Below are 13291 nucleotides of genomic sequence, written 5' to 3'. Positions count from 1 at the left end.
CACCAGTCTGCCAGTATTCTCTGTCTCCAGCAGATGTTAGACAAGATTCCTGTGCTGGAAGCAAAGGCCAGGTGAACACACAAATTCTGGTGCACAGCTCCTGAGGTAATAGATGAATTCTCCCTCCCTCAGGTGAGCCCTAGCTCTAAACCAGTGGTTCCCAACCCTGTCCTGGGGACCCCCCAACCAGATGGGTTTTCAGGATATCCACGATGAATATGCATGCAAATTTTCTCCCATGCATCTACATTGTGGATATCCTGAAAACCCGACTGGCTAGGGGGTCCCCGGGACAGGGTTGGGAACCACTGCTCTAAACGGAAGAGGATGTCTCTGTGGGTGACAGCCCCCTTACTCAGTGGAGCGCCACTGAAGACCAAAGGGGGCTACCGCTGTGAGTGCTTGGTTTCCTCTCTGTCCTCCCCCCTACCCTCTTCTTCTCACCTGGAGTCTGCAGAACCAATTCGGGTCCAAAGCCTTGTGCTTCCTCTTTCGGTGGTGCACTCGAGGTTCCAGGGGGACTGATAAGTTTTTCCACTCTCTTCTTCCTGCCTTCCTTGCTCTCAGGATATGTTTTGCTGCTTCCCCTTTAAAGTCTGGAACCTGTTTCTGGCTGCAGCAGTAAAGTTAAAACAACCCCCCCACAAAGGGGCATGTTGGCTGTTTAGCAGCCAGAGGTTCGTGGCAGCTGGAGAGCGGGGCTGCTCTTTGTTCGGGCAGTAGATGAGACCTGCATGTGTTTGGGCATTTTAGATAGCGGGCAGGGCTTGAAGGGAAGTGATGGTGGCGCGGGGGAATGCAAAGCCCACGTTCTGTGCAGCGGGCGGTCTTCGTGCGGTGCCTTTTGAAGTTAGTATCTGAGTGCTGCTGAGGGATGGAAAGGCTTTTCAGCGAGGGTTCCCCAACCAGCAGCGCTGGGGTTTGTTTGGGGTTTTTTTGTTTGTTTGGGGGGTTTTTGGCGCCCTTTTGAAATTGCACAAAAACAGCAGGCGCTAGTAGGTGATTTAGTGCTGCCTGAGGTGTCTCTCTATTAATTTGTTGAACTATGTTCTTTCGGTGCTGAGCATGATGGCAGCACCAGCAGAACTTGGAACAGAACCGCCCTCTGCTCGGCAACTAGTTCTGAGAAAAGTAGTAGCTATTGCCAGGATTGCTGTGAAGCTCAGGACTGCCGTTGCGGGATGTCTGCGGGGTGGGGACCGGGGTCACCAGCTGAGTCCTCGTTCAGGTGACACTTTCCCGCCGAAGCCCAGGTCTCAGAGGGGGAGCACTGATGCGAGTATGGCCCTCCTGCCCTGAGACTGGAGAGGTGCATTTTAAATACCACGGTGGTTCCTAAACCCACCGCAAGTACATGAGCGCAGAGCGATGGTTTTTTTGGGGAGGGTTCAGATTTTGCGGAGGCTTCGACATCCACAGTGGCTGCTGTTACGTTAGGGTAGCCTCTTTCCATACTGGATATTTCTTTCTGGCCCTGCACCATAATTTTGCAGGTTATTACCAATCATTTATAGGCGCAGAGTGCAATTGCAGGACCTGCCTCTGATCCTCAACACCCCTGGGTTTGAATGGAGCCCAGGGTAAGAGATGGGCCAGCGTGGAGGAGGAGAGTTCAGTGAATAGGGTCCAGAGGAGGGAGAGTGCCCTCCTGAGGATGAGTGTGATGTCTCTTCCATAGAGAAGAGCTGGCCTTCTGCATTAGGCAGAATCTCCAGCACCACTGATGTCTTTGTTACAGCCTTTCCATTTGCTGAAAGGGTCAATAATAGAGGTCCCTGAGGTGCCTGTCTGCACAGAATACCCCCCCATAACCTGCCATCCCTAGTTCTGGGTCAGCCACATCCCTGGCAAATTTTCTCCGGTTGGTTTCCTCCGGTTCCCAGAAGTGGGAAAGGATGTTTCCAGAAAGGAGTGGATATTGCTGCCATGGTCTCCTCCGGGGGAAAGCCTTAGAGTATTTATTTAATTTTCAGCAGTCGCGTGCTTGTTTTAGGTCTGCTAGCAGGTGGCAGAACCTCCCTTATTCCCACTAGACTCCATTAGATTTGTGAAAGCCCTGCTTGAATCCTCAGGGGAATGAGGAATTTCGGTTTCTTAGGGCAAACATCTTGGTGGCACTTAATGTCGTGCCAAAAATAAATGTTGGGCCTTGGAGCTCTGTGCACGATTTTTCTGATCACGGTGAGTGGCTCTATTGTGGCAGATCTGAAATACATCTGACGCAGAATGCCCGCCATTAGAACCAGGAGCCATGAGGTCCCTTTCCAGCTGCTGTGCGGCTTGCTAGTTAGCTGGACAGAATCAGCTATGTCTAACTGGCTAACTTTAGGTAACCCTAAGGCCTGACCAGAGTTAGCCGCATAACTTATGCGATTAACTCTGCTCCGCTTGGAAACGGCTTATGTGGCTAAATTCTAGCCATTTAAGTCATTATGAAGCTAGAATTTAGCCGCGTATGGTTTTCAATATGGTCAGGTAGCCATTTAGATGGGTAACATTTCAGTTATTCTTTTAAGTGGCTTTTGCATGTCGACCTCCGTGTGTTGCTCTGGTGTGCTCCTCTGCCAGAGGGGTAGCAGCCATGATGATGGTTCAGCAGATCCCCTGGAGGTGCCTGTGATCAGCAGCCCCTACGACTGATTTGGATGGGCAGCCCTGGCAGGGTCAGCTGTTGTTGGGTGACGAGCTGGAGAGGTTGGCAAAGGCATGGGGCGCCTCTAAAGTCTCCTGAAGGACTGAATGAAGGTTCTGCTGTGGAGGCCTTTTCCTTTCCATGTGTAAAGGTAGATAAGGGCCGTAAGGCAGGCTTTGGCTCCTCTTGAGCAACACAGTGAGTGTTTGGGGTCCTACCTCAGGTTACAGAGAGAGGTGGCCGTTTTTGTCTTTATTCTTTCAGAGGTGAGCACAAATTATGGCGGCCAGTGGGTCCGGAAGTTAGAAAGAAATGGTTATGTTCTACAGTTTACCCGTTCTAATTCTGCTGCTTTTAGGATTTCTCTTGTCGACGGGCAGTAGAGGGAGTCTGTAGTGGCTCCTTGAATTGAAGGGCGAGGACTCTGCTCCATTTACTTTATTTGCATGGCAGTCCTAAAGGGGGTGGGGTCCTTTTGTCCCATCCTAGACCTGATGTGGTCCCCGATTTCTTGCAGGTAGCCCGCTTCAGGATGGAAACCTTAAGATCAATATTCAGGGCAGTTCACAAAGGGGAGAATCTGACTGCTTTGGATCTATTTTCATTTTCCAGTTCTGAAGGATCATTGGCAATTCTTTAGATTTGCAGTGTTATTTCACCATTTTCAGTTTCAGGCATGACCCTTTTGGGCTCGCAACAGAACCAAGAACCTTCTCCAAGGTGATGGTGGTATTGGGTGCAGTACTGCACAAAGAAGGGGTTTTTTGCTGTAACCTCCTTTGGGACAATTGACTGATTAGAGCAAAGTCCTTTCAGGAGAGCTTTTTGCTTGTCAGCAAGCGGTACAGTTGTTGTGGGTTTGGGACGGATTGTCGGTTTTCTTTCCAAAACCAATTTTCAGTCCCCTCACACACTGGTTTTCCAGGAGAGGTGTGCGGCAGTCTTCTGGGCTTCCGCCTCGTGAGGTGTTCCTATGTCAGGGTCCGATGTTTCGCTAATATCCAGATCGATTTGTCTTACGGTTTGATCCTTTAAAGAGCACGTTTCGTGAGGAATGGCTACACTCGGGCCATGGTGGCTGCAAGCCTGATGACTAGAACATTTTATTCTTGCTTGGCCTCTGCATCTTGAGGAGCTTTTTGAGGATTGGTGTTCTGGATATCGCAGTACTCCTGGAAAGGGACTGGCTCTGAAGGCAGTCCTGGGGCAGAGGGCTGCCCTCTATTGCTATAGAGAGCATATGCAAGACAGGCTGCTGTCTCCTCATCTCTTCAGCTTTGAAAGATGCTAAGCATATTAGATTTCTGCTGCGGATTTTGGTTCTGCCTTGAACTAGCAATTTAGTGCTGTCTTTCTTGGTGGGATCACAGTTTGCTCCTTTTAAAGCTAATTCTGCTAAACTGCTTACTCTGGCTCTTCCTACTGATGCCCTCTTTCTTATGGTTTTCAACAATTAGGTACAACTTTGTATGGTCCTTCCTTTCTACCAAAAGCAGTTTCAGAATCCATTTTAACCAATCAAGTTCCTGCTCTTCGTTTAGCAGGTCGACGGTTTCAGAAGAAGGCAGGCTTATTTGATCCTTGGACATAAGGGGACATCTTTTACAAAAGTCAGGATCTCTCTAGCTTTTTTTTTTTTTTTTGGGCAATCTAAAATAATTTTCGTACTGTATCATGAAGTGGGGAGCCCACTAGAGTTACAGTGGCACTCTGTGGTTTAGAGAGGCATTTACAGAGGTTTATGTGGAACTAGATTCTGGTTTGTTCCACAAGAGCTAAGATTTCTTCATGGGTGGAGTTGTGATTGGTCTCTTCTTGGAGATCTGTAGAGCAGAATCTTGGTCTATATTGCATCCCTTTCTGGATGTTGCAGTCTGGTTATCGGGGTTGCAGAAGTAGTATCTGTTGCCTTCAGTTTTGTAGCAGCCTTGGGCAGCATCCCACTAATGGAGTAGCTTGGGTACATCCCACTTGTCCAGAGTAGTTTGACTAGATGAAAAGGAAGGTGAAATTACTACTTACCTGATGATGATGATTTACTTTCCTTGAATACAATCAGACTAGTCCAGGACACTCCCTATGCCCTTGCTATCTTCAATTCATCTTCGTTTACTCTATGCCTTGCAGCAAATGTTTTTCACAGGTAACTAAGCAGGGTTGGAAAGTGTTATGGCTTCCTGTGCTTTGCCACAGGTGAGTGGGTCCTTATGTTACAAGTTTTAAAGGTAAGGATTATGATAATGAGAAATGTAATTATGATAACCGCTGTTATGGTTCTATTAACATTGTCCTCAGTTGGCTTGATACAGGAATACTGGCAGGCTGGTATATAAGGAATGATAGCAGCAGATGCTAGTTGGCATGCATAATCACTTGTCCAGACTGCTCTGGCTGTACTCAAGGAAAGGAAATTATCAGTTCCCCGTACGTACCCGGATCAGTCCAAACCGCTGGGTTTTGCCTCCCCTCCAGCAAATGGAGACAGAAATGGTTTGAGTGACTGCAGCAACCAGGAAAGCTGTGTGTGCAGTAGCTTTATAATGAGGTAGCCTGCCTCAGCAGCTTCATTTATACCTTGTGAGGTAGATGCTCAGCAGGCAGTGAATGGGAAGTAATTTCACCCAGATATTCCGGATCAATCTGCCTCTGAATACGGATAAAGCTATCAGGGGTAAGTTTAGGACCAGACAAATGTAACCACGCTCTCGGAATGTCTCCATCACTGTCTCTCTTTACCTGGCTCACTTTTGTCCGGGTAATGAATTCTCTGATTTTATCTAGGTAACTGCAAAAGTTACCTGGACAAAGACTTTGAGTATCGACAGGTATCGTCCTCTTTTTGTTCTTTTGGACTGATCATTTTGCTTGGGCAAAAACAGAATATAACTGGGGTAACACATGAGGTTAGCTAACACTAGATGGAAAATAGTAAAAACGCTACTAACGATCTGTTGGCTTGTTAATTTCATTGGAACCAGTTTCTAAACCTGATCTTGGAAGCAGAAAACGAGGTGCCCAGATCTCAACCTGGGGCCCTGGAGGAGAAACTGCTGTAGAAAGCCTAAACTGGCCCCCTCTTCCCGTCACTTTCCTTCTGATGAAAGGGAAACCGCACCAGACTTCAAACATTCAAAAGCATTTCCCCTAAATCTGCCCTTCCTGGTCCCACCCCCTTTTGCCACTGCACGCGGAGTGGGAGCTGGAGTGGGACCCCCAGAGCTGGAGTGGGACCCCCTTTTGCCACTGCACGCGGAGGGGGAGCTGGAGTGGGACCCCCAGAGCTGGGCGAGGACACCTTCTCCTGTGCACCACATCACGCTGTTTCTCTTTTGCTTTAGGTTTCGTGGATGTAGAAACGCCGACGTTATTTAAGAGAACGCCAGGGGTACGTTTGCTAACTCTCTTCCCCCCCATTGTCTGCATCTCCCACACTGTTCAGGCATGTGTGTTTTTTGCAACCTGTGGCCTTCTGATCAGATTTTGGAAATCTTAGCATTTGGCCGCTGAGTACTAGAGATTGCAGTAGGGAGCCGTGCTGGCGTATGCACACCAGGTCCCAGGAAATGCACAGCTCTGCTGATTCCTGGGCTCTTTCCTTGCCTGTAGTGGCTTTTTTCTTTTTTACTGTAGCCTTGATTGCTGAGGCCTTGCTGTCTGTGGAAGCTCTCGCTTTAAGTGCCTGCTTTCCTGGTGGTGTTTGGTGGTGAGGTGTTGTCCTCTTATGTGGACTAGCCCACTTGCCTCCTCCATGTCATGACTCTGCTCCTGTGCTGCATGGGTGAGCACGCTGGGTACCAACATGCTAAATCCTGCAGATATGAAAGTGCCGTCTCTGTTAGTGTTAGAGAGAGAGCATCTGCTGCTCCTGTTTAGTAATAAAAAGTACTACACTCTCTCTCGCCTCTTTTTTTTTCTCTCCATCCTCCTCTATTTGTCTCTTCCTTTTCCTTCTGATTTGTTTTGGTTTTTCTCTTTTTTTTTCTCTCTCTCCTCCTCCTCTTTTCTGTCTTTCTTTTCCCTTCTGCTTTGTCTCTTTCTGCTGTTCTCTTCCTCTCTCTCTCTCTAGGGTGCAAAGGAGTTTGTGGTGCCTTCCAGGGAGCCCGGAAAGTTTTACTCCCTCCCACAGAGCCCGCAGCAGTTTAAGCAGCTCTTGATGGTTGGGGGCCTGGACAGGTAAGCGGACCCGCCAGTGTTTTTGTTGTTTTGGAGGGGGCAGTCCTCCTTGATCTTTCAGCAGTCTCTGCCATGCTCTCCTTGCTTCTGGTGGACGGTCCAGATTCCCCAGCAGCTCTCCTTCAAGTCTCAGCACCACTGGCTGGCTGATAGCTGCTGCCTTCCCTCTCTCACGCATGCCCGGGCCCAGTCGGATCCATTCCTGAAATTGCTTTGCTGTGCTGCGGCAAACAGCACCACTGACTCTCCCTCAGCTTAAGAAGTTCTGATGGTCCGAGGGCCTGGACAAAAATAAGCCCCACTCCAGTTACGCTTCTCAGTGACTGGCAAGTCACTTTGCTTAAACATAACCTTTTTTTTTGATAGCTTTAGGAAAACCCATTTGCAGTGGATGTGTTTTGGTTTTCCTTTACAATGAACAGAACCCTCACACCAAGCCAGCTTGTCTAGAGAAAGTGAACACAGCTAAAAGAGAATTTTAATATTTCCAGGACCAAAATCTCTTCAGCGTAAGGTCTGGGACAAGCACGTCCATCCATTTTGTAGAAACAAGAATGCTTGGTGTATGTTGGGGGGGTGGGGGGGGGGGTGTGACCTGTGTTGGAGTTGAACAGTTTTATAGAGAGGTACAGGTTATTAGTTTGATGTGATTTTTTTTTTCTTTGCTTTTCAAACTGTCACCTGCAGGTACTTCCAGGTTGCCCGCTGCTATCGGGATGAAGGTTCGAAGCCAGACAGGCAGCCAGAATTCACTCAGGTAGGCTGCTCGCCATTCGGTCATGATCTCATTAAAGCTCTTTTTCCATAGATGCAGAATGGGAGTGAGGCCTTGGTGATCTGGGTCTAAGTAATCCCTTCCCTCCCCAGAGAGAAGGCCTTCCCTGGGTCGTTCTGAGGGTCGCCCTTTCTCCATCTGCATGGTTTCACCCATGGCTCCTTTTTAGACCCTCCAGATGGAAGGAGCAGCCTCCACTGTTTCTGTCCTTTTACTATGGGTGTTCTGTTTTTCTTATTTTTTTTTTTTTTTTTTCAGATTGATATAGAGATGTCCTTTGTTGATCAAGCGGGAATCCAGAGGTTGACTGAGGGTTTGCTCCAGTACTGCTGGCCTGAGGAGAAAGGAACCATTACGCCCCCTTTCCCATCTATCACCTATGCCGAGGCGATAGCCAGCTATGGGGTTGACAAACCAGATACTCGGTTTGGGATGGAGGTGGGTGTGGCTCGCCTGCGTACACGTTGATTGTCTCTGTGTCACACTCGTGCACACAAACATTCTCTTTTACATGTGCAGGGGCTGCCTCTGTGTTTTTTTCTTTTATTGTTTTCGGCCTTTGTTTTCTCATGTGTCTCTGCTGTTTCAGCTCATTCAGGCCTGGCCTCTGCCCCACCGGCCTTCATTTACAAAAAAGGGGTCCCCGAGCTGCTGCCTGCCGAGCACCGGCATCCAGCTTCCAGGGCTCCAAAAATAGGCTGCTGGGTGACTTAAGCACCAGCGACTGCAGAATGCGACAGACGGCATGTGCTGCGGGGATCCTACATACCTCCAAGTGCAGCGCAGGTGCTGTGAACAGAGGCGGCTGCAGAGTCCCCGCAGTAACCGTGAACTCATTTGCTTCTTGAGCATCCCCGTGGTGCAGACTGCCAGAAACATTCTGCCTGTGGCACCTGGTGGGAGATGGGTCTGATGGCACGGAGGGGGAATGATTGAGGCTGAACACCAAAGGGGGAAGAGGGAGAAAGATTGGGGCGGGAAGGAGGGCACCAAAGGTGGGAGAGGGGGAAGAGAGCGGGGCGGGAAGGAGGGCACTGAGGGGGAATGATTGAGGTTCGTTCTGCCTGCTGTATGTTTGCATAGGACAGTGAGGAGAGTGGCTGAGGCCTAGATACTAGTACAGGTAACTAATCTATCTCTTCTTTTGTTCTTAAGCTTTGCACCTCGGAGATCCCTAGGATTTTTCTATTCTAGATCACCTCTGGGTCCTGCAGCAATCCCTTACTTCACTATCTGCTGTTTATCTCGTCAGATTGTAGATGTCACTGACTTATTTCGAAGCACAGAGCTTGTGTTCCTGCAGAAAGCTCTCGGTGAGCATCGGGGCACCGTAAAAGCCATCTGTGTTTCCGAGGGAGCGGTACGTGGACACGAGATGTGTGTGTATGTGTGTGGCACTTTTTTGCGTAGGTCTGCCCGCTGTTGCAGAGAGGTAGCATCGTGGGCTAGCTGTGCCCTTGATGTTCAGTGAAGGGGAAATCGCCTGGTGCTGTGCAGAATTTGGATTTTAGATTTGATTGCTCTCCTTTTTCAAACCTAAGCTAAAGGCGAGTGACAGTCGTGGACAATGGGTCCCTCCCCCAGAGCACTTACAGTCTATATTTACTGAGCTGTGATAATGTGTTTGGATGCAGTAAACACTATGTATCACGTTAGCACGAGCAAATTGGAAATAAGACATGAATTGCATTAAATCAGGCACAATGCAGCCATGGCTAATGAGCAGGGCCGCTTGCAAATGCATGGAAGGCAGCTCATTGGCCTGGCAACAAGCATTGCAGCTCGCCAAAACTCTCCAGAGGTGTGGCTAACTTGGCCCCAGGAGCATCACTAGGCTAAGATACCTGGCGATGCTCCCAGGAACTATAAAAGCCTCCCAACCCTCTTCGCAGTCCCACTAAAAAAAAAAAGATGTCTCTGGTGGTCCCGAAGCAATGTCATGTCCCTGGACTCACCACCCCCACTTGACAGATAAATCTAAAAAGGAAGCTCCCCTCCCCCGCCCGCCCCCCCCCCCCCCCCAGGCTTAATGCATTTGTGGGGAGGGATCCTTGGGCAGGAGCAATTCCCACTTCTTCTTGCCCTGCCTTTGTAGGGAAGAGAGGTTTAAAGGTAGAAACGTTTGCTTTTACATTTTGTTTGCCAGGCAGGGGTGAGTGGGGGAGTCCGGGGGACTTGGCCCCGCCCCACTGACCACCAGAAGCATCTGTAGAGAAGGGAGGTGGGTGGGCTTTTTACAGAGTCGTGTGGCCCCTTTAAAAGATGGCGTCACTGGAATGAGGGGGCCACCCTTCGTGCATTCCACATCCTGGCAATGCACGAAGTTCCTGGCCATGGCAATGCAAGAGGATTTATTAAACTCTGCTAAGTGGATTCTGAGGTTTACTAAATCCTGCAAAGCTTTTATCTGGAGCTTTTACTGCAATTTAGTAAACCGGCCTGCAAGTTTGTAACATGAAGTGACTTGCCCAGAGTCGCAAGGAGTGTGGGTGGAATTTGAACTCTGGCTTCCCTGGTCGCCCAATCATCAGGCACTAGGCCACTCCTCCACTCCAAACAAAACAGCTTTAGGAGCCATCAGGGGCCAAGCTGTGCCTTCTGGCTCATCTGAAATCACATGAAAGCTTTGTGGGTGGGAATAGGGGAAAGAAAAGCCCAACAGGCAGAGGGAAAGACTCCTTTTGACGAACATAAAATGTAGGTACCTGGATCAGACCAGACTGCTGGGTTTTGCCTCCCCTCCAGCAGATGGAGACAGAGAAAAACTTGAAGAGCACCCCCTCTTAATACGGTTTGCCACCTGCGTCCCTTCAGTATTTCTCTGTCTCCAGCAGAAGGAGGTGGCAGAACCTGCGGTCCTGATCTTGGATTACTAAAACTGCTTAAAAAAAAAAAGGTGGGGGAGGGGGATTTTCTACCTTTCTTAGCTAACGCTTGATCAAGCAGGATGATTAAAAAAAAAAAACAAAACAGGAAGAAGGAGTGCCACTTCTCCCAGGGGCTAGGCAGGTCCTGGTGGGACCATCCCCCCCTGGTTGCAGGCAGATCAGATCTAGGGGTTGGAGGCCCTATCAGCTCCATTGCCCGGTGAGACACCTGGGGTGAGTACCAGCGGTCCGGTCCCTCCTGCTTGTTTCCAGAGAAGCTCCATTCCTCTGGTAAGCCTATTAACTTTAAAAAAAAAAAAAAAAAAGTTTGCGAGCTGTTTTTATTTTTGGCACGGCTCCCCGCTGGCTCTGTAACCTCGCTGCCGCTTCAACCCTCCCGGGCTCCGGCAGTAATTTTTTTTTTTTTTTGAGGGTTTTTCTTTCCCTCAAGCACCTCTCCCCTCGCCGGCCATGCCACGTGCATCTCGATGCACAGCCTGCGACACAGTAACCCTTTGTGGTTGGGAATAGGGGGGAAAAAAAGCCCAACGGGCAGAAGGAAAGACTCATTTTGATGAACATAAAATACTCCTTTTGTCGCGCATCCCTGTATCCTGTTTCTCATTCTGGGGCCACAGGCAGTCCCGCTTGGTGGCTCTGCAGGGTGATGCTTTAGCAAGGCCTGGTCGCAGCATGCACCGCCTCTCACGCTGATTTCTGCCACTGGGGACATGCTGTGTAGTTCCTGCACCCTCTCTTCCAGCTGATTTTCTTCCTTTCACAGAAGCTCCTGAAAAACAAAGACCTCATTTCTCTACAAGAACTTGCAAGAAACCAGTTTAACCAGGTAAAGAGTTGGAGTACAGCAAAACGTTTGGAAGGGAGGGTGGGCAGCTGTGGAAATGATCACAGCGATGGGAACGTGCAAGGAAGGTTAAGACGGGCACACAGCGCTATTGACTTGCCCCACGCACCTGCAGCGGTTTCTGGGAAATGTCTGCAGTGCCCTGCCTGAGATTCTCCGCTTGCTTCCTGCCACAGGACGTGATGTCGCTGGTTCTGAATCCTGACAGCAGCTGGAGGTCTCCTCTGGGGAAGTTCCTGAGCGAGGGGCTGAAGTTGGACCTTGCCAGAGCTGCTGGCGCCGGGGCGAACGACGTGCTTTTGATGGCCGCGGGGACGCACGAGACGGTGGTAGGGAAAAGCAGCTTCTTAACGGGCACTGTGTTTGGGAGGTAATGGGGCCTCAGCTGATTGGCATAGGGTGCTGATGGTAAGCAATGGACCCTCACTGGGCAGAGGCTTGTTGGGATAGTTGTTTCTGCGTCTCTTGTTCATACACTCTCTCTCCTCTTGCTGTCGCTGCATTGATGTGTTTGTATGGGGTTTTTTTCTCTCTCTTTCTCCTTTGCTCACAGGCCCTCTCTGCTTCTTTCTCTCTCTCTTTGGCAGTGTTCGGTTTTGGGGAAGCTTCGGCTGGAATGTGCCGGCCTCTTAGAGTCGCAAGGATTGATGCTGCGAGATCCAGCAGCCTTTCACTTCCTCTGGGTGGTGGATTTTCCTCTCTTCCTCCCTCGAGAAGATAACTGGGAAGAGCTGGAATCTGCCCACCACCCGTTCACCGCTCCCCACCCTGATGACGCCAGCCTCCTCCACACCGAGCCCAGAAAGGTGATTGGCATGGTCTGCTTCTCGTGATTTTCTGGAAAGCTCCCCAAGGTTGTTAAGAAGTTGTCTGGTTTTTTTTCCCTTTTTGAGTTGGTGAAGAGGACTGTAGTTTGACTCCTTACATGTGTGTACGTAGGGAGATATGTGGCAGAGCTGAGTCTGCTTAGTTTCTCATAAGATTGTCATAATAACAAAGATCCTTATATCTTATATCCTGGGGTGAGGGGTTTGTAAGAAACACATTTGTGGAGTTTTCCAGTAAGCTGCTTTTTTCACCTTTCATTTTCAAAGCCCTCTCCCTGCCCAGATGGCTCTGGGGAGCTCCTGCCAGCCAGAGAGCCAAAGAAATAGTGCAAGATACCTTGAAGCCAGTGGATTAAGGAGCAGGGGTAATGGTTTCAGAAGGGGCAGATCTTGGCGCCCGGGGTTGATGTCTTTGATGTGACCGGTGCAGGGTTGCAGTAGATGTGGCCCATCTGGATTTCAGTGAAGCCTTTTAACATTGTTCTGCACAAAAGACTGGGGATGAGCAAGCCAGCCAAAATCCTGAACTGGGTGGAAAGTTGTTTGTGCAAGAGAACTTGGACAGTGGTGGTCAGTGGAGTCTGCTCCGGTGAGGGGGAAGTGACCAGCAGGGGCCAAGCCATGTTTAGAGTCTTTCTAAGTGATACTGGGGAATGGTTAAGACAGGAAAGTGCATCTCTCAGCAGGTGATATGAGAACTTGCAGTAGAGTGCACCTACCAGAGGTGTAACTAACAGGAAAGATAACTTTTAAAAAAAAAACATTGTAAAAATAGTCAGCTATGGCAACTATACTTAATTCCAAAAAAAATGCAGAACCAGGCCTTTGGGATACAGAATTCCAAGGGTCAAATAAATCTTTGGAGGTGAAGAACTAACAGTCAACAGCTGAGAGCAAGACCCGGGAGTTGTCCTGTCTGATCTGGATTTTAGATTTAATTGCTTGCCTTTTCCAAATCCAGGCCCAAGGCGAGCTATATTCCAATAGAGTAGCTATTTCCCTGTCCCCAGAAGACTTACAAAATTTGTCTCTAAGGATGAAGTGACTTGCCCAAGGTCACAAGGAGAGACAGTGGGATTTGAACCCTGGCTAGGCCTTGATGAGCTCAAAAGTAGCCGGTCTGTGCGTCAAAACAGGAAAGTAAATAAGATA

General features: G+C 49.2%; 1 protein-coding gene across 11 annotated transcripts in view; it reads left to right on the top strand.

Annotated features, from left to right (window-relative positions):
- The window catches only part of DARS2 (aspartyl-tRNA synthetase 2, mitochondrial), a 47631-nt gene that overhangs the window by 19560 nt on the left and 14780 nt on the right, over nucleotides 1–13291 (top strand). For 10 of the 11 annotated variants that reach the window (XR_003859079.1, XM_029618956.1, XM_029618953.1 and 7 more), the window contains 8 exons: nucleotides 5971–6017; nucleotides 6699–6805; nucleotides 7493–7562; nucleotides 7839–8018; nucleotides 8833–8940; nucleotides 11232–11294; nucleotides 11489–11641; nucleotides 11900–12118. Coding sequence is in view for 10 of the 11 variants with exons in the window: in XM_029618956.1 (XP_029474816.1) it covers nucleotides 5971–6017; nucleotides 6699–6805; nucleotides 7493–7562; nucleotides 7839–8018; nucleotides 8833–8940; nucleotides 11232–11294; nucleotides 11489–11641; nucleotides 11900–12118 (947 nt within the window). In the remaining variant the exon portion in view is untranslated. The remainder of the gene's footprint in view (nucleotides 1–5970; nucleotides 6018–6698; nucleotides 6806–7492; nucleotides 7563–7838; nucleotides 8019–8832; nucleotides 8941–11231; nucleotides 11295–11488; nucleotides 11642–11899; nucleotides 12119–13291) is intronic. The other variant, XM_029618955.1, reaches the window with a different exon arrangement.

This window comes from Rhinatrema bivittatum, chromosome 10 (assembly GCF_901001135.1).
Source record: "Rhinatrema bivittatum chromosome 10, aRhiBiv1.1, whole genome shotgun sequence".
NCBI lineage: Eukaryota > Metazoa > Chordata > Amphibia > Gymnophiona > Rhinatrematidae > Rhinatrema > Rhinatrema bivittatum.
The sequence above is the reverse complement of the archived record's forward strand: the minus strand, read 5'-3'. Positions and strand labels throughout refer to the sequence as shown.